Source organism: Notolepis coatsorum (assembly GCF_963971535.1).
Source record: "Notolepis coatsorum genome assembly, chromosome: 8".
Lineage (NCBI taxonomy): Eukaryota > Metazoa > Chordata > Actinopteri > Aulopiformes > Paralepididae > Notolepis > Notolepis coatsorum.
The window spans coordinates 13629977-13652898 of record NC_140172.1 but is presented as its reverse complement, the minus strand read 5'-3'; the positions used below and the strand labels follow the sequence as shown (position 1 = coordinate 13652898).

The following is a 22922-nucleotide window of genomic DNA, read 5'->3' as shown; positions in this document are numbered from 1 at the left end:
AGCATAACTGGACCACATACCACTTTAACATAATCAGAGCAGCATAATTGGACCACATACCACTTTAACATCACCTTTAATCAGAGCAGCATAACTGGACCACATACCACTTTAACACAACCTTTAATCAGAGTAGCATAACTGGACCACATACCACTCTAACATAACCTTTAATCAGAGCAGCATAACAGGACCACATACCACTTTAACATAACCTTTAATCAGAGCAGAATAACTGGACCACATACCACAATCAAGACGAAAGTCTTTCTCAGGTCTGCATCCTCTTAACAATTGTATGTATTGAGCTGTACTGTACTGTACCCATTCTGCAATCTGTTAATAAACTTTTCAATCAATCAATCAATCACTTTAGCTGATGTATCATGGGTTGAACGCTCCCAAGCACTGGAATACACAACGTCATGTAGAATGCATACTTTTACTTTAGATACTTAAGTACATTCAATAGCAAATACGTATCTACTTTTACTCAAGTAGAATTTGAATGGAGGACTTTTATTTTCACCAGTAAGAGTGCTCATTTATCTGGGTATTTCTACTTTTACTTAAGTAAAGGTACTGTGTACTTCTCTTCCACCACTGGGGAGAAGTGACACGGCTCTTCAACATGTGTGGGCTCTGGTGATGAAGAGGGCGGGCGCTGCCGTGTGACTCGCTCTGAAGACACTCGTCAGGTGATTTCCCAGCGGAGGCTCGGACGAGGAGGAGGGTTCACATGGGAATTGGAAAGTGGAGCAGCCAGGTAAAGGTGAGTCTGAGGAAAACTGGTTATTCAAGCCGAACGGAACAGAATGACTAGAGGATAAAGGCTAATTCATGTAAAGTAAGTGTTTTTACACTATTACTTTATACCAACATGACACTATCACGTACAATGAATCACTTTCAGATTCAGATTCAGAGTTTTATTTGCCACATGGAATCAATACAATCAGAGTTTCTTCATACACAATCATAAATATCATACCATGGACAAAAGGAGCAGGAAGAAGAATAAATCTTATAGTTACCTGCCCCTTATAGTCTCTGGTATATTATTTATTTTCAAAATCTGAGAGCATTAGCAATATACTACAGATAAACCAAAATGCTTTATAGTGTGTATATAGTGTAATGAGTAGTTGTTTTAATAAGTGTGACATTGATGTGATTTGAAACAGATTGAATTATGTGCATGAGTTAGTTCAGAGTGTTTAATTTCAGGAATTAGAGTTATTTTATGCACATTTTTATTTCATGGTGCTCAAATGGGATGGTTTTTCCACCATCATTTACACTTGATGGCCAGTGAATACATTTTCTATGTGATACTATGGCCTCAGATACTATATGTGATACTTTGTTGTGTGATACTTTGGATTTTGGAGTCAGACAAGAAGATAGATACCAATTTCCTTGTATCAGATACAGATCAGCTTCCATTAATTTGTGCTAAAATAGGTGAGCTTGCAGCCGGATAGCTTTCTACTGAATGCACTTTGTACATTGTATATTACTATTGCACTTTACCGTTACATTTGCACTCTGGTTGGATGACAAACTTATTTTCATTGTACTGTACTTGTGCTGTATAATGACAATATATTTTAAACTAATCTAATCTAATATCTAAGCGCAAGAGAGAGTAGTATACTAGTAATAAGATACAAATATCAATAAGTTAATGCATGAAGAAATAAAATAAACATATTTTCATATCGCAATGTAGATTTTTGAATGTGAAATTATGTGCTGTTCTGAATTGCGTTTGAAGGTGTGGTTGTGGGGGATGGGAGACACAGAAGAAACTAAAGAAAGGCTTTATTCAATCTAACAATCATAAATTGAATGTGAATGTGAGACACACAGCAAGTGTGACTAGTAACTGTCAAACGGCTAATTATGTGAGTTGTAATAATTTATTCATAATATAACATTTGATTAGGACTAGGCTACTATGCTGAGGACAGAGATCGACACACCTACCATCACGTAAGGTTAAACTAGCAGCCAGCAAAGTTAAATGTGCTGTAAGGGATTTTCTTTGTTAAGAAGATAACATGTTAAATAGCTCTACACGCTGACAGCCATCACAGATCTAGAGTGTCTGGTCAGTAACATGGGTCTCTCAGTCCCTCCGCTCTGCAGTAAACAGCCATCACTGATATTGATATAGAGTGTCTGGTCAGTAACATGGGTCTCCCAGTCCCTCCACTCTGCAATAAACAGCCATCACTGATATAGAGTGTCTGGTCAGTAACATGGGTCTCCCAGTCCCTCTGCTCTGCAGTAAACAGCCATCACTGATATAGTGTCTGGTCAGTAACATGGGTCTCCCAGTCCCTCCACTCTGCAGTAAACAGCCATCACTAATACAGAGTGTCTGGTCAGTAACATGGTTCTCTCAGTCCCTCCGCTCTGCAGTAAACAGCCATCACTGATATTGATATAGAGTGTCTGGTCAGTAACATGGGTCTCCCAGTCCCTCCACTCTGCAATAAACAGCCATCACTGATATAGAGTGTCTGGTCAGTAACATGGGTCTCCCAGTCCCTCTGCTCTGCAGTAAACAGCCATCACTGATATAGTGTCTGGTCAGTAACATGGGTCTCCCAGTCCCTCCACTCTGCAGTAAACAGCCATCACTAATACAGAGTGTCTGGTCAGTAACATGGGTCTCCCAGTCCCTCCATTCTGCAGTAAACAGTCATCACTGATATAGTGTCTGGTCAGCAACATGGGTCTCCCAGTCCCTCCACTCTGCAGTAAACAGTCATCACTGATATAGAGTGTCTGGTCAGTAACATGGGTCTCCCAGTCCCTTCGCTCTGCAGTAAACAGCCATCACTGATACAGAGTGTCTGGTCAGTAACATGGGTCTCTCAGTCCCTCCACTCTGCAGTAAACAGTCATCACTGATATAGTGTCTGGTCAGTAACATGGGTCTCCCAGTCCCTCCACTTTGCAGTAAACAGCCATCACTGATACAGAGTGTCTGGTCAGTAACATGGGTCTCCCAGTCCCTCCATTCTGCAGTAAACAGTCATCACTGATATAGTGTCTGGTCAGTAACATGGGTCTCCCAGTCCCTCCACTCTGCAGTAAACAGTCATCACTGATATAGAGTGTCTGGTCAGTAACATGGGTCTCCCAGTCCCTTCGCTCTGCAGTAAACAGCCATCACTGATACAGAGTGTCTGGTCAGTAACATGGGTCTCTCAGTCCCTCCACTCTGCAGTAAACAGTCATCACTGATATAGTGTCTGGTCAGTAACATGGGTCTCCCAGTCCCTCCACTTTGCAGTAAACAGCCATCACTGATATAGAGTGTCTGGTCAGTAACATGGGTATCCCAGTCCCTCTGCTCTGCAGTAAACAGCCATCACTGATATAGTGTCTGGTCAGTAACATGGGTCTCCCAGTCCCTCCACTCTGCAGTAAACAGCCATCACTAATACAGAGTGTCTGGTCAGTAACATGGGTCTCCCAGTCCCTCCATTCTGCAGTAAACAGTCATCACTGATATAGTGTCTGGTCAGTAACATGGGTCTCCCAGTCCCTCCACTCTGCAGTAAACAGCCATCACTGATATAGAGTGTCTGGTCAGTAACATGGGTCTCCCAGTCCCTTCGCTCTGCAGTAAACAGCCATCACTGATACAGAGTGTCTGTTCAGTAACATGGGTCTCTCAGTCCCTCCGCTCTGCAGTAAACAGCCATCACTGATATTGATATAGAGTGTCTGGTCAGTAACATGGGTCTCCCAGTCCCTCCACTCTGCAATAAACAGCCATCACTGATATAGAGTGTCTGGTCAGTAACATGGGTCTCCCAGTCCCTCTGCTCTGCAGTAAACAGCCATCACTGATATAGTGTCTGGTCAGTAACATGGGTATCCCAGTCCCTCTGCTCTGCAGTAAACAGCCATCACTGATATAGTGTCTGGTCAGTAACATGGGTCTCCCAGTCCCTCCACTCTGCAGTAAACAGCCATCACTAATACAGAGTGTCTGGTCAGTAACATGGGTCTCCCAGTCCCTCCATTCTGCAGTAAACAGTCATCACTGATATAGTGTCTGGTCAGTAACATGGGTCTCCCAGTCCCTCCACTCTGCAGTAAACAGCCATCACTGATATAGAGTGTCTGGTCAGTAACATGGGTCTCCCAGTCCCTTCGCTCTGCAGTAAACAGCCATCACTGATACAGAGTGTCTGTTCAGTAACATGGGTCTCTCAGTCCCTCCGCTCTGCAGTAAACAGCCATCACTGATATTGATATAGAGTGTCTGGTCAGTAACATGGGTCTCCCAGTCCCTCCACTCTGCAATAAACAGCCATCACTGATATAGAGTGTCTGGTCAGTAACATGGGTCTCCCAGTCCCTCTGCTCTGCAGTAAACAGCCATCACTGATATAGTGTCTGGTCAGTAACATGGGTCTCTCAGTCCCTCCACTCTGCAGTAAACAGTCATCACTGATATAGTGTCTGGTCAGTAACATGTGTCTCCCAGTCCCTCCACTCTGCAGTAAACAGCCATCACTGATATAGAGTGTCTGGTCAGTAACATGGGTCTCCCAGTCCCTCCACGCTGCAGTAAACAGAAAATATATTTCCTGGTATTCCGTTCCCACTTTATCCAATCAGGAGAGAGAACTCACACTGCAAAAATGGTATGACAAAAATTAAAAATAGAAACTAGTTTTAAGCGTATGTGCTTGAAACAAGTCAAATAATCAGCCAGTGCAATAAGATAATTTGGCTTGGCAAGATTTCTTGAAATAAGTAAAAGAATATCTAGGGTTTCAGTGATCAACGCAACATGCGTCATGGTGTCATGCTTCTACTGTATGACGCACTGCCATGTGACTAATTGTGCAACAGCACAAGGAGGTGCACAACTGCTTGGTAGGCAGCCGCATTTACTGTAGTCACTTTCACTCTCTTGCAGCCCTATGGGAAAATGACAAAAGCATGTTATTTGTTCTATTAATTATTAGAGTATTATAAGTTATATTAAGTATACACTGGGTGATGACATGTGGACATTGATTAGGCCTACAGAATACAAGAGAACTGAAACAGGCTGAAAACGTATGAACTTTACTGGATGGAAATAGGGAGGACATGACTTCTGCAAATGTACCTACAGTACCGCCAGCAATACGGTCAGTCTGATATTCTTCATTGTCACTGTCTACAACGGCCTTACACTGTAATCATAGCTACCTACCTCAAACTATAGTCAACCCTTATAACTTTAAAATGGCAGACCTGTCGCAAGAATAAAAATCTGACGGGCGGCTAGGTGGTGTAGTGGGCAAGGCGCTCGCCACAAATGCAGGAGACGCTGAGTTCGAGCCCAGCTCTCTGCATTGCTACCAGCTTGGCTGGTCGTTCATACTAATACAATTGGCAGTATTAGGGGGTGGGAAGCTGGTGGGTGGGGATCGGACGTTGTGGACAGCGACTCCTACAGGTCGGTTGGTGCGCCTGCGCAGCAGAATCAGGAAGCGACGGGGGCGGCGTGTCCCTCCCACGCAGACCCCCGACGCTGAGAAATCGCGCTGTGCAGGTGAAAAGATGCAACGGCTGCTTCCTCGAGTACCGGAGGGGACACGTGATGCAAGGCTTCGTCCACATTGCAGCCGGCTTGTGGGAGGCATGGTCTAACAGCGTTCGAGACAGGGGAGGGTAGAATTCGACAATACGAAATTGGGATGGGAGAAAAATAGAAAATGGGAGAACAAGTAGATAAAAAAAAATAAAGAATAAAAAGCTGACTGTGCATACAGTAGATTTCATTCTTCATTCTCGATGCACACCTGGTGATACTATATCCATATCTGTCTACCTATAATCGTATCATACATATGTATACACCTGCATATAACCCATAAAACCCTGTATGATAGCATGTTGAATAATGCTGTATAGACTGTGTGTATATATATTTATACTTACTGTATATATCCACATCTGTCTGTATATACCTGCATATAATCTTTTTTACATACCTGTAGATACTATTATGTACATATCCATTACCTACTCTTACTAGTTATACCGCTGGCCTGTATGACTTACTACCATAGTGTGTAGCCTGGACTGGCCATCTGGCATACCGGGCATTTGCCCAGTGGGCAGATGCATCTTTGGGCCGTTATGATGTTAAAAAAAGAAAAGAATTTTTTTTTTAAGTTTGGTCAACGACGGGCCCACTACTAGGCTGGGACAGCGTCCCATTGGTACTGACTGACACTGGGCTGGCCCAATCACATCTCTTACTAAGCACCCCCCCCCCCCCGCCAGTCATGCAGGTACATGACTGAGAGGGGGCTGGTACATGACTGAGTGGGGGCTGGTACATGACTGAGAGGGGGCTGGTACATGACTGAGTGGGGGCTGGTACATGACTGAGAGGGGGCTGGTACATGACTGAGAGGGGGCTGGTACATGACTGAGTGGGGGCTGGTACATGACTGAGTGGGGGCTGGTACATGACTGAGAGGAGGCTGGTACATGACTGAGAGGGGGCTGGTACATGACTGAGAGGGGGCTGGTACATGACTGAGTGGGGGCTGGTACATGACTGAGAGGGGGCTGGTACATGACTGAGAGGGGGGCTGGTACATGACTGAGTGGGGGCTGGTACATGACTGAGAGGGGGCTGTGGTACATGACTGAGAGGGGGCTGGTACATGACTGAGAGGGGGCTGGTACATGACTGAGAGGGGGCTGTGGTACATGACTAAGAGGGGGCTGTGGTACATGACTGAGTGGGGTTTGTGGTACATGACTGAGAGGGGGCTGGTACATGACTGAGAGGGGGCTGTGGTACATGACTGAGATGGGGCTGTGGTACATGACTGAGAGGGGGCTGGTACATGACTGAGAGGGGGGCTGGTACATGACTGAGATGGGGCTGTGGTACATGACTGAGAGGAGGCTGGTACATGACTGAGATGGGGCTGTGGTACATGACTGAGAGGGGGCTGGTACATGACTGAGAGGGGGCTGGTACATGACTGAGAGGGGGGCTGGTACATGACTGAGATGGGGCTGGTACATGACTGAGAGGGGGCTGTGGTACATGACTGAGAGGAGGCTGGTACATGACTAAGAGGGGGCTGGTACATGACTGAGAGGGGGCTGGTACATGACTGAGTGGGGGCTGTGGTACATGACTGAGAGGGGGCTGGTACATGACTGAGAGGGGGCTGTGGTACATGACTGAGAGGGGGCTGTGGTACATGACTGAGAGGGGGCTGTGGTACATGACTGAGAGGGGGCTGGTACATGACTGAGAGGGGGCTGTGGTACATGACTGAGAGGGGGCTGATACATGACTGAGATGGGGCTGTGGTACATGACTGAGAGGGGGCTGTGGTACATGACTGAGAGGGGGCTGTGGTACATGACTGAGAGGGGGCTGGTACATGACTGAGAGGGGGCTGTGGTACATGACTGAGAGGAGGCTGGTACATGACTGAGATGGGGCTGTGGTACATGACTGAGATGAGGCTGGTACATGACTGAGAGGAGGCTGGTACATGACTGAGATGGGGCTGTGGTACATGACTGAGATGAGGCTGGTACATGACTGAGATGAGGCTGGTACATGACTGAGAGGGGGCTGGTACATGACTGAGAGGGGGCTGGTACATGACTGAGAGGAGGCTGGTACATGACTGAGAGGGGGCTGGTACATGACTGAGAGGGGGCTGGTATATGACTGAGAGGGGGCTGTGGTACATGACTGAGAGGGGGCTGGTACATGACTGAGAGGGGGCTGGTACATGACTGAGAGGGGGCTGGTACATGACTGAGAGGGGGCTGTGGTACATGACTGAGAGGGGGCTGTGGTACATGACTGAGAGGGGGCTGGTACATGACTGAGAGGGGGCTGGTACATGACTGAGAGGGGGCTGGTACATGACTGAGAGGGGGCTGGTACATGACTGAGATGAGGCTGGTACATGACTGAGAGGGGGCTGTGGTACATGACTGAGAGGGGGCTGGTACATGACTGAGAGGGGGCTGGTACATGACTGAGAGGGGGCTGGTATATGACTGAGAGGGGGCTGTGGTACATGACTGAGAGGGGGCTGGTACATGACTGAGAGGGGGCTGGTACATGACTGAGAGGGGGCTGTGGTACATGACTGAGAGGGGGCTGTGGTACATGACTAAGGGGGGGCTGGTACATGAGTGAGAGGGGGCTGTGGTACATGACTAAGGGGGGGCTGGTACATGAGTGAGAGGGGGCTGTGGTACATGACTGAGAGGGTGCTGGTATCATGTATTGGTACTGACTGACACTGGGCTGGCCCAATCACATCTCTTACTAAGCACCCCCGTCAAATGTGGGTGAAAATAACAATAATAATATGTTCTAATCAAGATGTCAGTCCCCAGTAAATAGAAAGTCTTTTGAGAAGTTGGACTACTTGAACAACGTCAGGTTAAAACCCTTTCACTACCACACTACCAAATGGTTAACCCTTTCACTGTGACAATACAGAAGGTTAACCCTCTCACTGCCACATGACAAAGTGTTAACCCTTTCACTACCACACTACCAAATGGTTAACCCTTTCACTGTGACAATACAGAAGGTTAACCCTCTCACTGCCACACGACAAAGTGTTAACCCTTTCACTTCGACAATACAGAAGGTTTACCCTCTCACTGCCACACGACAAGGATGGTGTACTGGTGGGTGGTGTCCGACCGATTGTGGTGGGCCGGTCTGGGACAAAAATGCCAGGGCTGATTTTTGGTTCCAGTCCAGCCCTGTTGTATCACTGTATATAATAATAATAATAATAATAATGGATTGGATTTATATAGCGCTCTTCTCTGACTGACTGTTGCTCTGACTCAGAGCGCTTCACAGAGTCCATTATTCGTTCATACACAGTCATACCGGTGGTGGTAAGCTACAATTGCAGCCAGAGCTGCCCTGAGGCAGACTCACGGAAGCGTGGCGAATAATCAACGCCTACGGCCCCTCCGACCACCACCAACATTCATTCACATGCATACACATTCATACGAGGCAAGTAGGTTAAGTGTCTTGCCCAAGGACACAACGGCAATGGGATGGACATGGGCTTGAGCGGGATTCGAACCACCAACCCTTCGATCATTGGACACCCCGCTCTACCCCTGAGCCACGCCGCCCCACAATAATAATACAACACTGTACATACATCTGATTAGCATTATTACTCAGTAGTACTCATTTATATATATCCAGTTTAGTTACCTGTACATTTTATATTACTATTATACTTTACTGTTACATTTGCACTCTGGTAGGGGCGGCTATGTGGCGTAGTGGGCAAGGCGCTCGCCACGAAATCTGGAGACGCTGGGCTTGCCTGTTCGAGCCCAGCGCTCCACATTTGCTTTCAGTTTAGCTGGTCGTCCGTACTAATACACATTGGCCGTATTAGGGGGTGGGAAACTGATGGGTGGGGATCGGGCGTTGTGGACAGCGACTCCTACAGGTCGGTTGGTGCGCCTGCGCAGTAGAATCAGGAAGTGTCGGGGGCAGCGTGAGCCTCCCACGCGTTACTCCTCGCCACTGAGAGATCGAGCTGCGCAGGTGAAAAGATGCGACTGCTGTTACCTCAAGTACCGGAGGGGACTTGTGCTATACGACTTAGTCCACATTGCAGCCGGCTTGTGGGAGGCAAGAAACAGCGTTGGTGACAGGGGTGGGTTGAATTGGATGATACGAAATTGGGATGGGAGAAAATATAGAAAATGGGAGAAAAAGTGGATAAAAAAAAAACATTTGCACTCTGGTTAGATGCCAAATACAGTATTGTACTTGTGTTGTATAATGACAATACATTTTAATCTAATCTAATCTAATAGCTGGGATACTTGTGATAGTCTGTAGTTAGCAGCATATATCACTGCTAATTTGAGAGGCATTTCTACTATAGGAGAGAAGTCATTGCCCCTTCAATATATTAGCAGAGCCAGCACAATTTTATAAATAAATGACAGAACATACACTGTAAAAAGTAAATGTTTTTTCACAGTAAATTCACTGTATTATTTTACAGATTACTTTTGTTTTTCTACTTTAAGTGTAAATGCCATAAAAATACAGTAAATTACCTTTTATCAAAATATTAACCATTAAATAAAGGTTGTAATCTGTAAATGTATTTGATTCTACTGTAATTTGACAGTAAGTATTTGTCAACCATTGATGCCAGACATTTACCGTTTTCTTGCAGCTTTTTTTCTTACAGTGTAGGCTTCATAAATCAAATCAAATCAAATCAAATTTATTTATAGGGCCCGACAACACACGTTAATGTCCCCATGGGCCGTACAGGTCTTCTTTAAACAAGTCAAGAAGACAACATAACAATAAGTCAAGAACAGAACAAGAACACTAGATGAATGCAAATAAATGAAAGAATGCAAGCACTCCCAGACAGACCCCACGCGAAGGTAAGGAAAAACTCACTAAAACCTAACAATAGGGAAAAAAAGCTCCACAGGCAATGTGGAGGAGAGAAACCTTAGAAGGGCCGTTCAAGGGGGGATCTCCCTTCTTAGATGTCGGTGATAGTAGTGTTGCAGACGGACAGTTGATAAGCATGCACTCATGTGTGTGGTGAAACACAGATGAGTGCATGCAATAGCAACTGTACATTTTGAAAAATTAAAGATAGAGCTAATAGCGATAGCAACTGAACATTTTTAAAGATTAAAGATAGAGTTGATAGCGGATCTATTTGAGGCACAGGGGCGGCGCAAGAGGGTCACGTCCTCCCCGTCTTAGTCACGGGACATTCAACACTCCGGTCGTTGCTCAGGGACAGCCGGAGACAGGGGGAAGGGGGGTGGCGCAGAGAGGGTCGCGAACTCCCCGACATCATCGCGGGACATCCGGCACTCCGGTCACCACTACGAGACCTCCGAAGACAGGGGGGCACGCAGAGGGGGTCGCAATCTCCCGGCCTTCGTCACGGGACGTCCAACACTCCGGTCAACACTCCAGGACAGCAAGTCATAGGAAGACAGGGAGACGGGTGCTAATTATACAAAATCAGTTTGAGTTTTAAATTATATTCTAAATCGTTCTGCTCTAAAATGCCCATCCATTCCAGTTAAATGCAGATCATGCTGTGATGGGAATTTGGGGGGAGAATCCAGCTTTTAGGTGAATGGTCACTCACACATTTGCCGTTTTATGACAGGTTTATGCCATATAATGCGATTATTAACAGTAGTGTAATGCTACGTTCATTTATGGTCGGAGATGGGAACTGGGAATTTGGGGGGAGGATCCCACTTTTAGGTTAGGAGGTGATCACAAGCACATTTTCCGGTTTATGCCATAATGATAATTGTAGTGGCCGCTTGTCGCTCCCCAATGTAAGATAATTTCTTACTCAGCAAGTTGTGGATGGTTAATAAAGTGGAATGTCCAGGCTGCTTCTTATGTCATTTGCAGGGTTTATTGTCCACGGGAAAGATGATGATGATGATGGTTAACAGAACAGTTGTCAATTGTTTGTTATATAAGCAGTTCCAACAATGAATCCTCCAATCCGCCAGCCAACGCGCCAACAACACTGTTTTTTTTCACTGGTTTGTGTAAATTAACCAACTTTCCTCTCTCTCTTTCACGCGGTAAAATTTGTTTGAACAGCCGGGAGCCAGGCACGTGCACACATAGAGGCCAAGGGGTGCTTGAGCACCTGCCTTTTTGAGCCTCATCAAAAAAGTGCCCTTTTTTAAATTTAGCATGTTTTTTTTTTTTTTTTTAACCGTTACGCATATAGACTGCCCTTCCAACTGAAAAATGTCAGGATAGAATCAAAATATTATGTAAAGAGAGAGAGATGCCCCATATTCCATTGCAGTTTGCACGGCCTCCTCAGCGTGCCTTTCCGCGGACCTATATATTTTATGCATAGTGTGGGTGGTGATGATGATGATGATGATGATAGAAACCGTTGTGGCGCATACAGTTGAATGCTGGTATTACACTCACTGAGGGACACGAAGAAGTCAAGTCTGATGGGATTTGGGAATCTCAAATACAAATCGGGATTGGAATAAAAAATTTATTTATATTAAACAATACAGAATATACAGCACTTCTTGGGGTCTGTAGGGTAAGCACTTATTCCCTCCCCCCTGAACATTTATGGAGATGTATGGGCCTTTTAAGTCAGTGATAAAAGTGTCTTTCAAGGATAAGTGAGCTCCTGCACTGATTATTATAGTTCAATATTCAATATTTGATCACCAAAAAGCATAAAAAGGGGGCCCCCCGCCCGCTCTGTTAATATATACACACAAGTGTAGTGCCCTTTTCAGCCTTTGAGCACCTGCCCCTCTAAAGTCCTGTGCACGTCCCTGCCGGGAGCAATACAAAAATAACCACTGCGGTCCCGTTGTTTGTTAGGTAACGTTGCATTTACTGACTGACCTTCAAGACACTCCATGTTTACTAGGCAGCTAACCAGCAGTGTAAACCAGGAGCCAGACCAAACCATCACCGTGACGTCAGGAACAAAATGGCGGCCCTAGGCTCTGATTAACAGAGCCTCTTATAATAGAGGTGGTGTGCCCCCTATGTTCAAACATAAATACACCATTACCATATAATACAACTTCGAATATGTCGGTTTTGGCTTCTACAATAATAATGTATTAACAGGAGTCTAATGCTGTGTTGGTTTATGGTCGGAGATGGGAACTTCCCGCGGTCAGGGCCGGATTAACGACCGGGCCGTTTGGGCCGCGGCCCGTGGGCCTCTAGTGATGAGGGGCCTCAAAAAAAAACTTTTTATTATTATTATTTATTATTATTTTGGAGATCGATGTCATACTGTGACACTGAAATGAAAAAATATTTCATCAACTAAAATATTTAGTCAACAAAAATATTTCATCAACTAAAATATACAGTACGTCACACCCCATGCCTCTCCCTGCTGTCTGCAAGTGGCTAATCTTGAGTTTCCGACCCCCCAGTAAGCTAACCATGGATAAATCCAAAAAAAGGAAAGTCTGAGGAAAATAGAGGGTTTAATTCAGCGTGGACAGATTAATTTGCTTTCACGACTAACAATGCAGGCTTACCTGTAGCCTATGCCTGATATGTGGTGCAAAATTTACGAACAACGATTACTGTCATTTTGATTACTGTAGTTTGCCTGGTATGTAGCCTTGGTTAGTGGCTGCCCCACCAATGTTTTACATATAAAAACACCACTGTGCGGGCGTGCACGTGTATGTGTGTGTGGGGGCCTCCACAAGAGTCTGGCCCAGATGCCTCTCAATTCTTAATCTGGCCTTGCCCGCGGGGAAGTGGAAGTGGGACACACGCCAACTCCGACTTAAGTGCGTTCAAGCTACAAAAGTCGGAAAAGGGATGTGCCAAATAGGGATGTGCCTATAGTTCACCGAATCGTGCACGGGGTAGTGCCAGTGTACTTCAACGACTACTTCAACCGTATCAGGGACACCCATGCTTATTCAACTAGGCGTAGCTCAACTGACTTCATGCCAGTCAGATTCAGGAGTTGTATGGGGAAGGAGTAATTTTTATATTCTGTAGTCTTTTGGAACAGTCTGCCCTGAAAACAGTGAACAGTGCTGTTAGATTCAAGTCCAGCCTAAAGACATGGCTAAAAAAGGGACTATAATTAACCCAGATACTCAGCTAAAGGCACTGTTACATGTGTTTATGGTCTATGTTATGTATATACAGTATGTGATGTGTTGTGATGTCATGAGTCTTTACAATCTGTATGATGTACGTCTAAGCATTTCGTTCCCCTACAAGGACCACAATGGAAATACGCTTTTTTGTGTCCATCCTTGACAGTATTTCCAGACTGTGCTTCTGTCACGTGTTATATATTGTCAAATAAAGTCATTCATTCATTCATCAAAGCATGGATGTTGACGCTAAACTTTATGTTGCGCTTAGTTATATTGGTACACTGATTAGTCTGAAGTTGAACACATACTAAGTTGAAGATATACAATCTTATAAATGGTATATTTTGGGTGGCCATGTTGAATGACGTCAAATGATGCTGAGGCTTGAACTGGGGGGCTGTATTTATATTCCTAGTCGCTGAATTTGCGACTAGGAACTCCCGAGTTGACGGAGTAGGAGGTTGGAATTTCCGACCTCCATGAGTTATAATCGAATAAGTCCATTTGTTAAATTATTTCAAACATGTATCCCTAATTCTGAGTGAGTGAACATTAAAATCTTCATTGAATATGCTGAGAATATAGTTGCTAGCACTATTCAATTGCTGTAGCATCGACATAACTTGAATTTATTTTCTTAAAAAGAATATATATACTGACAGCATTAAACACAATTTTCTCACAAAATCCTCAGGGGGCCCGTTCACAACACCTAGAATCCATTGCACACATAACAAATGGATGTAATGCATACAAACACCTGTACATCGCTCGTCATGAGCGTATTGTGGACATTGTGTCTAATGCGGTACAAAACATCTTACCATCTAGTGCAGCAATGTACAAACATGCCAGAGTGCAACCAGAGTGGTTTGGCCTTACCAACGATGTCTTTGCTAACATACCAAATACACTGGATGTTGTTTTTGTTGACACCAGCCACAGGGAGGTGCTGGTCATAGAAGTAGGCTGTACCTTTGATCTGTACCAGGCCTTCCGGGACAAGTATATCAAATACCAACCACTGCTCAGTGTGATGGCTGACCTTGGGTATAGGTGTAGATATAGTGTACTTGTATTCGGAAGTCTTGGCCATGTATACAAATGCACCATGACCGGTCTGAGAACTGCTGCAATGTCTAAAAGAAAAGCCAAACAAATTGCCAAATATTGCTCTGTCTCAGCTATTATTAGCAGCCTAGCCGCGTGGAGAAGGAGGTGCTATGTGTACCTCAAGTGTTCAGTGCTGCTTGGCCCCGATACATTTGATTCCCTGTTTATGTAATATAATTTGTGGAACCAAATAAAGTATTAAAATGTGTGTGTGTGCATGTGTGTGTGTGTGCGTGTGTGTGCGTGTGTGTGTGTGTGTGTGTGGTGTGTGTGTGGTGTGTGTGTGTGTGTGTGCGTGCGTGTGTGTGTGCGCGTGCGTGCGTGTGTGTGCGTGTGTGTCAGGGGTGCACACATTTAATCTATATTTTTACTGATCTTCATCATAGATCTCCAGTTTGCGAGATGAGTGTGTGTGAGGAGAGAGAGGAAGGGGGTCCTGCCAGCTACCAGAAACCAGACACCAAACCAGACACACAGTAAGCTTTAGTGATCATCAGTAAATAACCTGATATTATTATTATTATTATTAGTATTATTATTATCATATATATATTATTTTTATAATAATAATAATAATAATAATAATAATAATAATAATAATAATAATAATAATAATAATAATAATAATAATAATAATAATAATAATAATAATAATAATAATAATAAGGCAATAAAATGTGTAGTGGATGGTTTAAGGGCCTCCAGTGTGAGGATGGAGGACCATACCAAGCTTTCAAATGTTCAGTGTAATCTGTGACATAGCTGGATATTAAAACAATGTTTTTGTTCAATTCTTGTGATGTGACTCACCGTGTTCAACCCAATGAAATGTCTGACTCCAGAGGCCACTGCCAGAGGCCAGAGTCTCCAGCTCCCAGCTGTCTGTCTGTGAAGAGTGACTGGTCCATGGGAAGACCGCCGGACTTCAGCAATGAACCAGACCCCTCAGACTCCAAGTAAGACCACAGTGTAGACTTAAGTTAAACCCCTAAAATAGCAAGTAAGACCATTCATCAATCCCTACCTCACAGTGAATTACCATATTGTCCCGAATATAAAACAGGTATTTTTTCCTAGAAAAAGGTGTGTCGTCGTCTAGACTAAATGGGTCTCATTCTCCAACGGACTTAAGACAAAAAATTTGCTCTTAGTACCATTTAAGACATCTAAGATTTTGGGATTCCCCAACCGTCCCTAAGCTTGGATTCGGCCGTGACTGAGAGCAGGATTTAGGAGCGCTGAGGAGAACACTTAACTTGACAGACTGTGTGCTCCGTGTTCTTAAGGGCTGTGAGGATGGGGGGTTCTTGCAGAGCCCAATAGCAAAACACAGGAGGAGAGAATGGAGCGGTTTAGGGTTCTTTAATTATTCTTCCCAACCAAGCAGAGTATAACAGGAATGTGAAACAGGAATGTGAACAACACGGAGGTTATAATGTTCTTGGGGGGAAGAAGAATGAGAGCAGGTGCACTTCAGTGCAGCTGTCGGCAGCGAGCGAGAGAGGACACAGGTCTTGCGCTTGAGAGCGAGCAGGAGTCTTCTTTGCGGGGCTCGAGACGTCAGGGTGGAAGGACGCTGGAGCTCGAGACGTCAGGGTGGAAGGGCGCTGGAGCGAAGTCCTGGGGCACAAGAAACAGAAGGTTAGGGCAAGCATAAACAGGGGTAGTTACAGCTGGTCTTCAGGTAACGTCGTCGTACCTCGGTAGGCAGTTTAACACTGCGACGTCGGATGACGGGATCTGCCAGTTGAAGTAGGGAACGCTTGATGAGGTGATCTCTTGCAGCCGCGCTGATTGCTCCTCATCTGGCAGACTCGAGCTCCGATCGTGACAAGGGCTTTATTTGGGAGGAATCATAGTTATTCCTTCATGTCAACTCTACAGGCCTCCTTGGAATGAATTAATCATCATTTAAATAAATATGACAATATTCGTACGATAAAAAATTACGCATTTGATGTCGGAAAAATAAATAATATGGATTCATCTGATCACAGGGCAGCTGGATTAACCATATCTGAACCAGCTATTTTGGACAAATGTATAATTACTTAATTACTCAGATATTCAAACACAATTATGCAATAATGCACAATTATTTAATGCCTTCTGTGGCATTTGTATTTCTTATTTGTTAAATATCTGTCTTGTTGATTAATTATACATTTGAAAGAATGCAGGTTATAGCTATATAAAACGACAAATGTCTGTCCCATTGTACCAATCAATGGGATATATTGCATAACTGCATTATTTCAAATGTATAATTAGTAATTAATCAATAAAAAAAATCTTCAATTCTTGTGATGTGACTCACCATGTTCAACCCAATGAAATGTCTGACTCCAGAGGCCACTGCCAGAGGCCAGAGTCTCCAGCTCCCAGCTGTCTGTCTGTGAAGAGTGACTGGTCCATGGGAAGACCGCCAGACTTCAGCAATGAACCAGACCCCTCAGACTCCAAGTAAGACCACAGTGTAGACTTAAGTTAAACCCCTAAAATAGCAAGTAAGACCATTCATCAATCCCTACCTCACAGTGAATTACCATATTGTCCCGAATATAAAACAGGTATTTTTTCCTAGAAAAAGGTGTGTCGTCGTCTAGACTAAATGGGTCTCATTCTCCAACGGACTTAAGACAAAAAATGTGCTCTTAGTACCATTTAAGACATCTAAGATTTTGGGATTCCCCAACCGTCCCTAAGCTTGGATTCGGCCGTGACTGAGAGCAGGATTTAGGAGCGCTGAGGAGAACACTTAACTTGACAGACTGTGTGCTCCGTGTTCTTAAGGGCTGTGAGGATGGGGGGTTCTTGCGGAGCCCAATAGCAAAACACAGGAGGAGAGAATGGAGCGGTTTAGGGTTCTTTAATTATTCTTCCCAACCAAGCAGAGTATAACAGGAATGTGAAACAGGAATGTGAACAACACGGAGGTTATAATGTTCTTGGGGGGAAGAAGAATGAGAGCAGGTGCACTTCAGTGCAGCTGTCGGCAGCGAGAGAGAGAGGACACAGGTCTTGCGCTTGAGAGCGAGCAGGAGTCTTCTTTGCGGGGCTCGAGACGTCAGGGTGGAAGGACGCTGGAGCTCGAGACGTCAGGGTGGAAGGGCGCTGGAGCGAAGTCCTGGGGCACAAGAAACAGAAGGTTAGGGCAAGCATAAACAGGGGTAGTTACAGCTGGTCTTCAGGTAACGTCGTCGTACCTCGGTAGGCAGTTTAACACTGCGACGTCGGATGACGGGATCTGCCAGTTGAAGTAGGGAACGCTTGATGAGGTGATCTCTTGCAGCCGCGCTGATTGCTCCTCATCTGGCAGACTCGAGCTCCGATCGTGACAAGGGCTTTATTTGGGAGGAATCATAGTTATTCCTTCATGTCAACTCTACAGGCCTCCTTGGAATGAATTAATCATAATTTAAATAAATATGACAATATTCGTACGATAAAAAATTACGCATTTGATGTCGGAAAAATAAATAATATGGATTCATCTGATCACAGGGCAGCTGGATTAACCATATCTGAACCAGCTATTTTGGACAAATGTATAATTACTTAATTACTCAGATATTCAAACACAATTATGCAATAATGCACAATTATTTAATGCCTTCTGTGGCATTTGTATTTCTTATTTGTTAAATATCTGTCTTGTTGATTAATTATACATTTGAAAGAATGCAGGTTATAGCTATACAAAACGACAAATGTCTGTCCCATTGTACCAATCAATGGGATATATTGCATAACTGCATTATTTCAAATGTATAATTAGTAATTAATCAATAAAAGAAAATCTTCAATTCTTGTGATGTGACTCACCATGTTCAACCCAATGAAATGTCTGACTCCAGAGGCCACTGCCAGAGACCAGAGTCTCCAGCTCCCAGCTGTCTGTCTGTGAAGAGTGACTGGTCCATGGGAAGACCGCCAGACTTCAGCAATGAACCAGACCCCTCAGACTCCAAGTAAGACCACAGTGTAGACTTAAGTTAAACCCCTAAAATAGCAAGTAAGACCATTCATCAATCCCTACCTCACAGTGAATTACCATATTGTCCCGAATATAAAACAGGTATTTTTTCCTAGAAAAAGGTGTGTCGTCGTCTAGACTAAATGGGTCTCATTCTCCAACGGACTTAAGACAAAAAATTTGCTCTTAGTACCATTTAAGACATCTAAGATTTTGGGATTCCCCAACCGTCCCTAAGCTTGGATTCGGCCGTGACTGAGAGCAGGATTTAGGAGCGCTGAGGAGAACACTTAACTTGACAGACTGTGTGCTCCGTGTTCTTAAGGGCTGTGAGGATGGGGGGTTCTTGCAGAGCCCAATAGCAAAACACAGGAGGAGAGAATGGAGCGGTTTAGGGTTCTTTAATTATTCTTCCCAACCAAGCAGAGTATAACAGGAATGTGAAACAGGAATGTGAACAACACGGAGGTTATAATGTTCTTGGGGGGAAGAAGAATGAGAGCAGGTGCACTTCACCATGTTCAACCCAATGAAATGTCTGACTCCAGAGGCCACTGCCAGAGGCCAGAGTCTCCAGCTCCCAGCTGTCTGTCTGTGAAGAGTGACTGGTCCATGGGAAGACCGCCGGACTTCAGCAATGAACCAGACCCCTCAGACTCCAAGTAAGACCACAGTGTAGAGTTATTATTACACTTCTGTGGTGATTACATGTTACACCACCTTAAATGTCAGTATGGGGGAGAGATGCATCAGTCATTTATAGTCACCTCTTGAGTCAGATATATTTATGTCCAGAAGCTAACGCTAATTACGTTTGTGGAGATTTTAACAGTAGGATGGGTGCTTTGGATGGGGTGATCAGTAAGTGGGGGAATCTGCTCCCTTAATGATAATTATACCTATTCTGTTGTCGCAATTGCGTGTCTGAGCAAGGCTAGACAGATAGCGGAAAAAAACTCCAATAAAACCATGTTCTTGAAAAAGGTGTGGCTTTACTGATGGTTGTTTCTGTAAAACTGAAAAATACAATACAAAGCATGTACAGTATTAATATGTTGCACACATAGTGCAAGAAATGAGAATGACAATGTAAATAGTTTCATGTACAAAATGTAATATTACTTAATGTAATAACTTAATGAAATAGAGTACTTCTTTATATTTTTTGGGGGGGCTTTTTCTGTATTTTTCACCCATCCCAATTTAGTCGTTATGCCAATTCCCTTCCTGGCCGTTGCGCGCATTGCCCCACTGTCAGCCTGGGGAGGGTGTAGATTAGAACTACCACATGCCTCCTCAGATACATGTGGATTCGCCAGTCGCTTCTTTTCACCTGACAGCGAGGAGTTTCACTGGGGGAACGTACCGCTATTTCCCCGAGATCCCCTCCCTGCTGAACAGGCGCCCCGACCGAGCAGTAGGAGTCGCAGTTTCGTTCCGGGAGCTGAATTTCATCAAAGACAAGCAGTACAGTCTTCTCATGCTGATGGACATATCAACTCCAAGGCTTAAACAAAAGGAGATAACTGTTTAGCATGCATGCTGTAGGTTGCTCTTTGTTCAACTGAGACCTAAATGGAGGATGAAAACGAAACTTAAGGAAAATAAGCACTACCTACAATGTCCACTAGGGGGGGGGGGGGTAGCAATTCAATCTAGAATGGTCACTTTTGAGAAAGAGTAGATGAATGACCAAATGATCCAATAATCATCATTACTTCTCTGAATGTCCACAGAAAGAGGAAGAGGGTTGTGTGTGTCCTGCCTGAGGACCAGTGTGCAGTGTGTGAGGAGGTTCAGAGGGATCCAGTCTCTCTCAGCTGTGGACACTGGTTCTGCAGACAGTGCATCAGGCCCTACTGGGACCAACCTGGTCCAACAGGAGACTATGCCTGCCCCCGGTGTGGAACGAGATCCACGACAAGACCTGGACTGCAGACACACAGCCAAACCATCACGGAACCAAGTAAGACTAAGTGTTTTCAACCTTTTGTTTTTACTATTTATAAAACGTTTGTTTCAGCTATATTTATACTTAGCACTGCAGGCCAACAAATGTATGAGACAGCTAACGCTAGCAGCATAGCACTGCAGGCCAACAAATGTATGAGACAGCTAACGCTAGCAGCTTAGCACTGCAGGCCAACAAATGTATGAGACAGCTAACGCTAGCAGCTTAGCACTGCAGGCCAACAAATGTATGAGACAGCTAACGCTAGCAGCATAGCACTGCAGGCCAACAAATGTATGAGACCGCTAACGCTAGCAGGTTAGCACTGCAGGCCAACAAATGTATGAGACCGCTAACGCTAGCAGCTTAGCACTGCAGGCCAACAAATGTATGAGACAGCTAACGCTAGCAGCTTAGCACTGCAGGTCAACAAATGTATGAGACAGCTAACGCTAGCAGCTTAGCACTGCAGGTCAACAAATGTATGAGACAGCTAACGCTAGCAGCTTAGCACTGCAGGCCAACACATGTATGAGACGGCTAACGCTAGCAGCTTAGCACTGCAGGCCAACAAATGTATGAGACGGCTAACGCTAGCAGCTTAGCACTGCAGGCCAACAAATGTATGAGACGGCTAACGCTAGCAGCTTAGCACTGCAGGCCAACAAATGTATGAGACACTAGCAGCTGCTACACATACTGCATGCTTGGTGGGTCCCAAGTAAAATAAGAACTCTTGTGCTGGGTTATTCCATGAAAATGTTTGGGAACCTTTGTTATTTACTATAGGCTGGAAATGAATGATGAACCCTTTACAAGATAGAAGATACTTTAATGCCACACAACTATGGTTGGTGGTAATCGTTTGCGGTACAGCATGTTATTTAAGCACTGGGACATCGACATGGAACATCAAACGCCCCCCTCCCACCTCCCAATCCCCACAATAAATACATAAATACATACAGGACAGTCACATATAACAAGTGTCGATGCTGGATTCACGTGTTCGAATCCAGCTCCCGGCGTTGTCACCAGCTTGGCTGGCCGTTCACACTAATACAATTGGCAGTATTAGAGGGTGGGAAAGCTGGCGGGTGGGTCCTGGGCGTTGTGGACAGCGACCCCTACAGTTCGGTCGGGGCGCCTGCTCAGCGAGGGTAGGATCTGGAGAGAGGTAGTGCGGCCTCCCACACGTTACACTCTCCCGGTGAGAATCTGCGCGGCCAGGCTGGCTGCCGGCTGGCTGCACATGCGTCGGAGGAAAGCATGTGACAGTCTCCGGTCTCTCGGACCAACAGTAGGGGAAAGTGCGCAACAACCAGGAAGGGTGGGATGGGAGAAAAATCGGAAAAAGAAGGAGGGGGAAAAAGATAATAAAAAAAAAAATTAAAAAACATAACAAGTGTCAGTGTCAGTTCAATTCAGTCCATGTTCACTTCAGTTCGGATGCTTGCCTATTATTCTTCCCTTACAGGGGACGGCAATCAGCAGGAGGTTTTAGACCATCGGACCAGTCTGAAAGTGAGCTTTGAATGTGTGACGGAAAGTACAGCCAAAGCAGGGAATGGAACCCCCCTCAACAAGATCTACACAGCACTCTACATCATAGAGGGACAGAGTGAAGAGGTCAACACCCAACACGAGGTGTGGCAACTGGAGACAGTATCCAAGATGAAAACCTTCCATGACACACCAATCGACTGCCGTGACCTCTTCAAACCCTTACCGGGCACAAAGACACACGTCAGAGTCGTTCTGACGCTGGGCATCGCCGGCATTGGAAAAACCTTCTCCGTGCAGAAGTTCACACTTGACTGGGCAGAGCAGTCGGCGAATCGAGATGTGGATCTCCTGATTCTGCTTTCGTTCCGCGAGCTGAACTTCATCAAAGACAAGCAGTACAGTCTTCTCACGCTGATCCACCTTTTCCACCCAACACTGAAGATGGTCACAGCAGAGAAGCTCGCTGGCTGGAAAGTTGTGTTCATCTTCGATGGTCTTGATGAAAGCAGACTTCCACTGGATTTCCAGCACAATGAGACTGTGTCCGATGTCACACAGACGGCATCAGTGGACGTGCTGCTGACGAACCTCATCAGCGGGGATCTGCTTCCCTCTGCCTTCCTCTGGATAACCTCCCGACCTGCAGCATCCAATCAGATCCCT

The 22922-nt window shown here is 45.0% G+C and overlaps 1 protein-coding gene and 1 long non-coding RNA gene across 3 annotated transcripts in view; both read left to right on the top strand.

Moving 5' to 3' along the window:
• Window positions 1-813: 813 nt before the first annotated feature.
• Window positions 814-17277, top strand: LOC311232931. The gene is made up of 4 exons (XR_014619993.1): window positions 814-847; window positions 15213-15302; window positions 15669-15782; window positions 17176-17277. It is a non-coding gene; the product is annotated as an uncharacterized lncRNA (long non-coding RNA).
• A 1409-nt stretch (window positions 17278-18686) lies between these two features.
• LOC311232928 (NACHT, LRR and PYD domains-containing protein 3-like) overlaps window positions 18687-22922 on the top strand; it is a 27400-nt gene continuing 23164 nt past the window's right edge. For both annotated transcript variants that reach the window (XM_084319760.1, XM_084319759.1), the window contains exons 1-4: window positions 18687-18797; window positions 19351-19464; window positions 20539-20768; window positions 22231-22922. The exon at window positions 22231-22922 is cut by the window's right edge and continues 1103 nt beyond it. In XM_084319760.1, the coding sequence (XP_084175886.1) occupies window positions 18748-18797; window positions 19351-19464; window positions 20539-20768; window positions 22231-22922 (1086 nt within the window). In that variant the 5' untranslated portion in view covers window positions 18687-18747. The remainder of the gene's footprint in view (window positions 18798-19350; window positions 19465-20538; window positions 20769-22230) is intronic.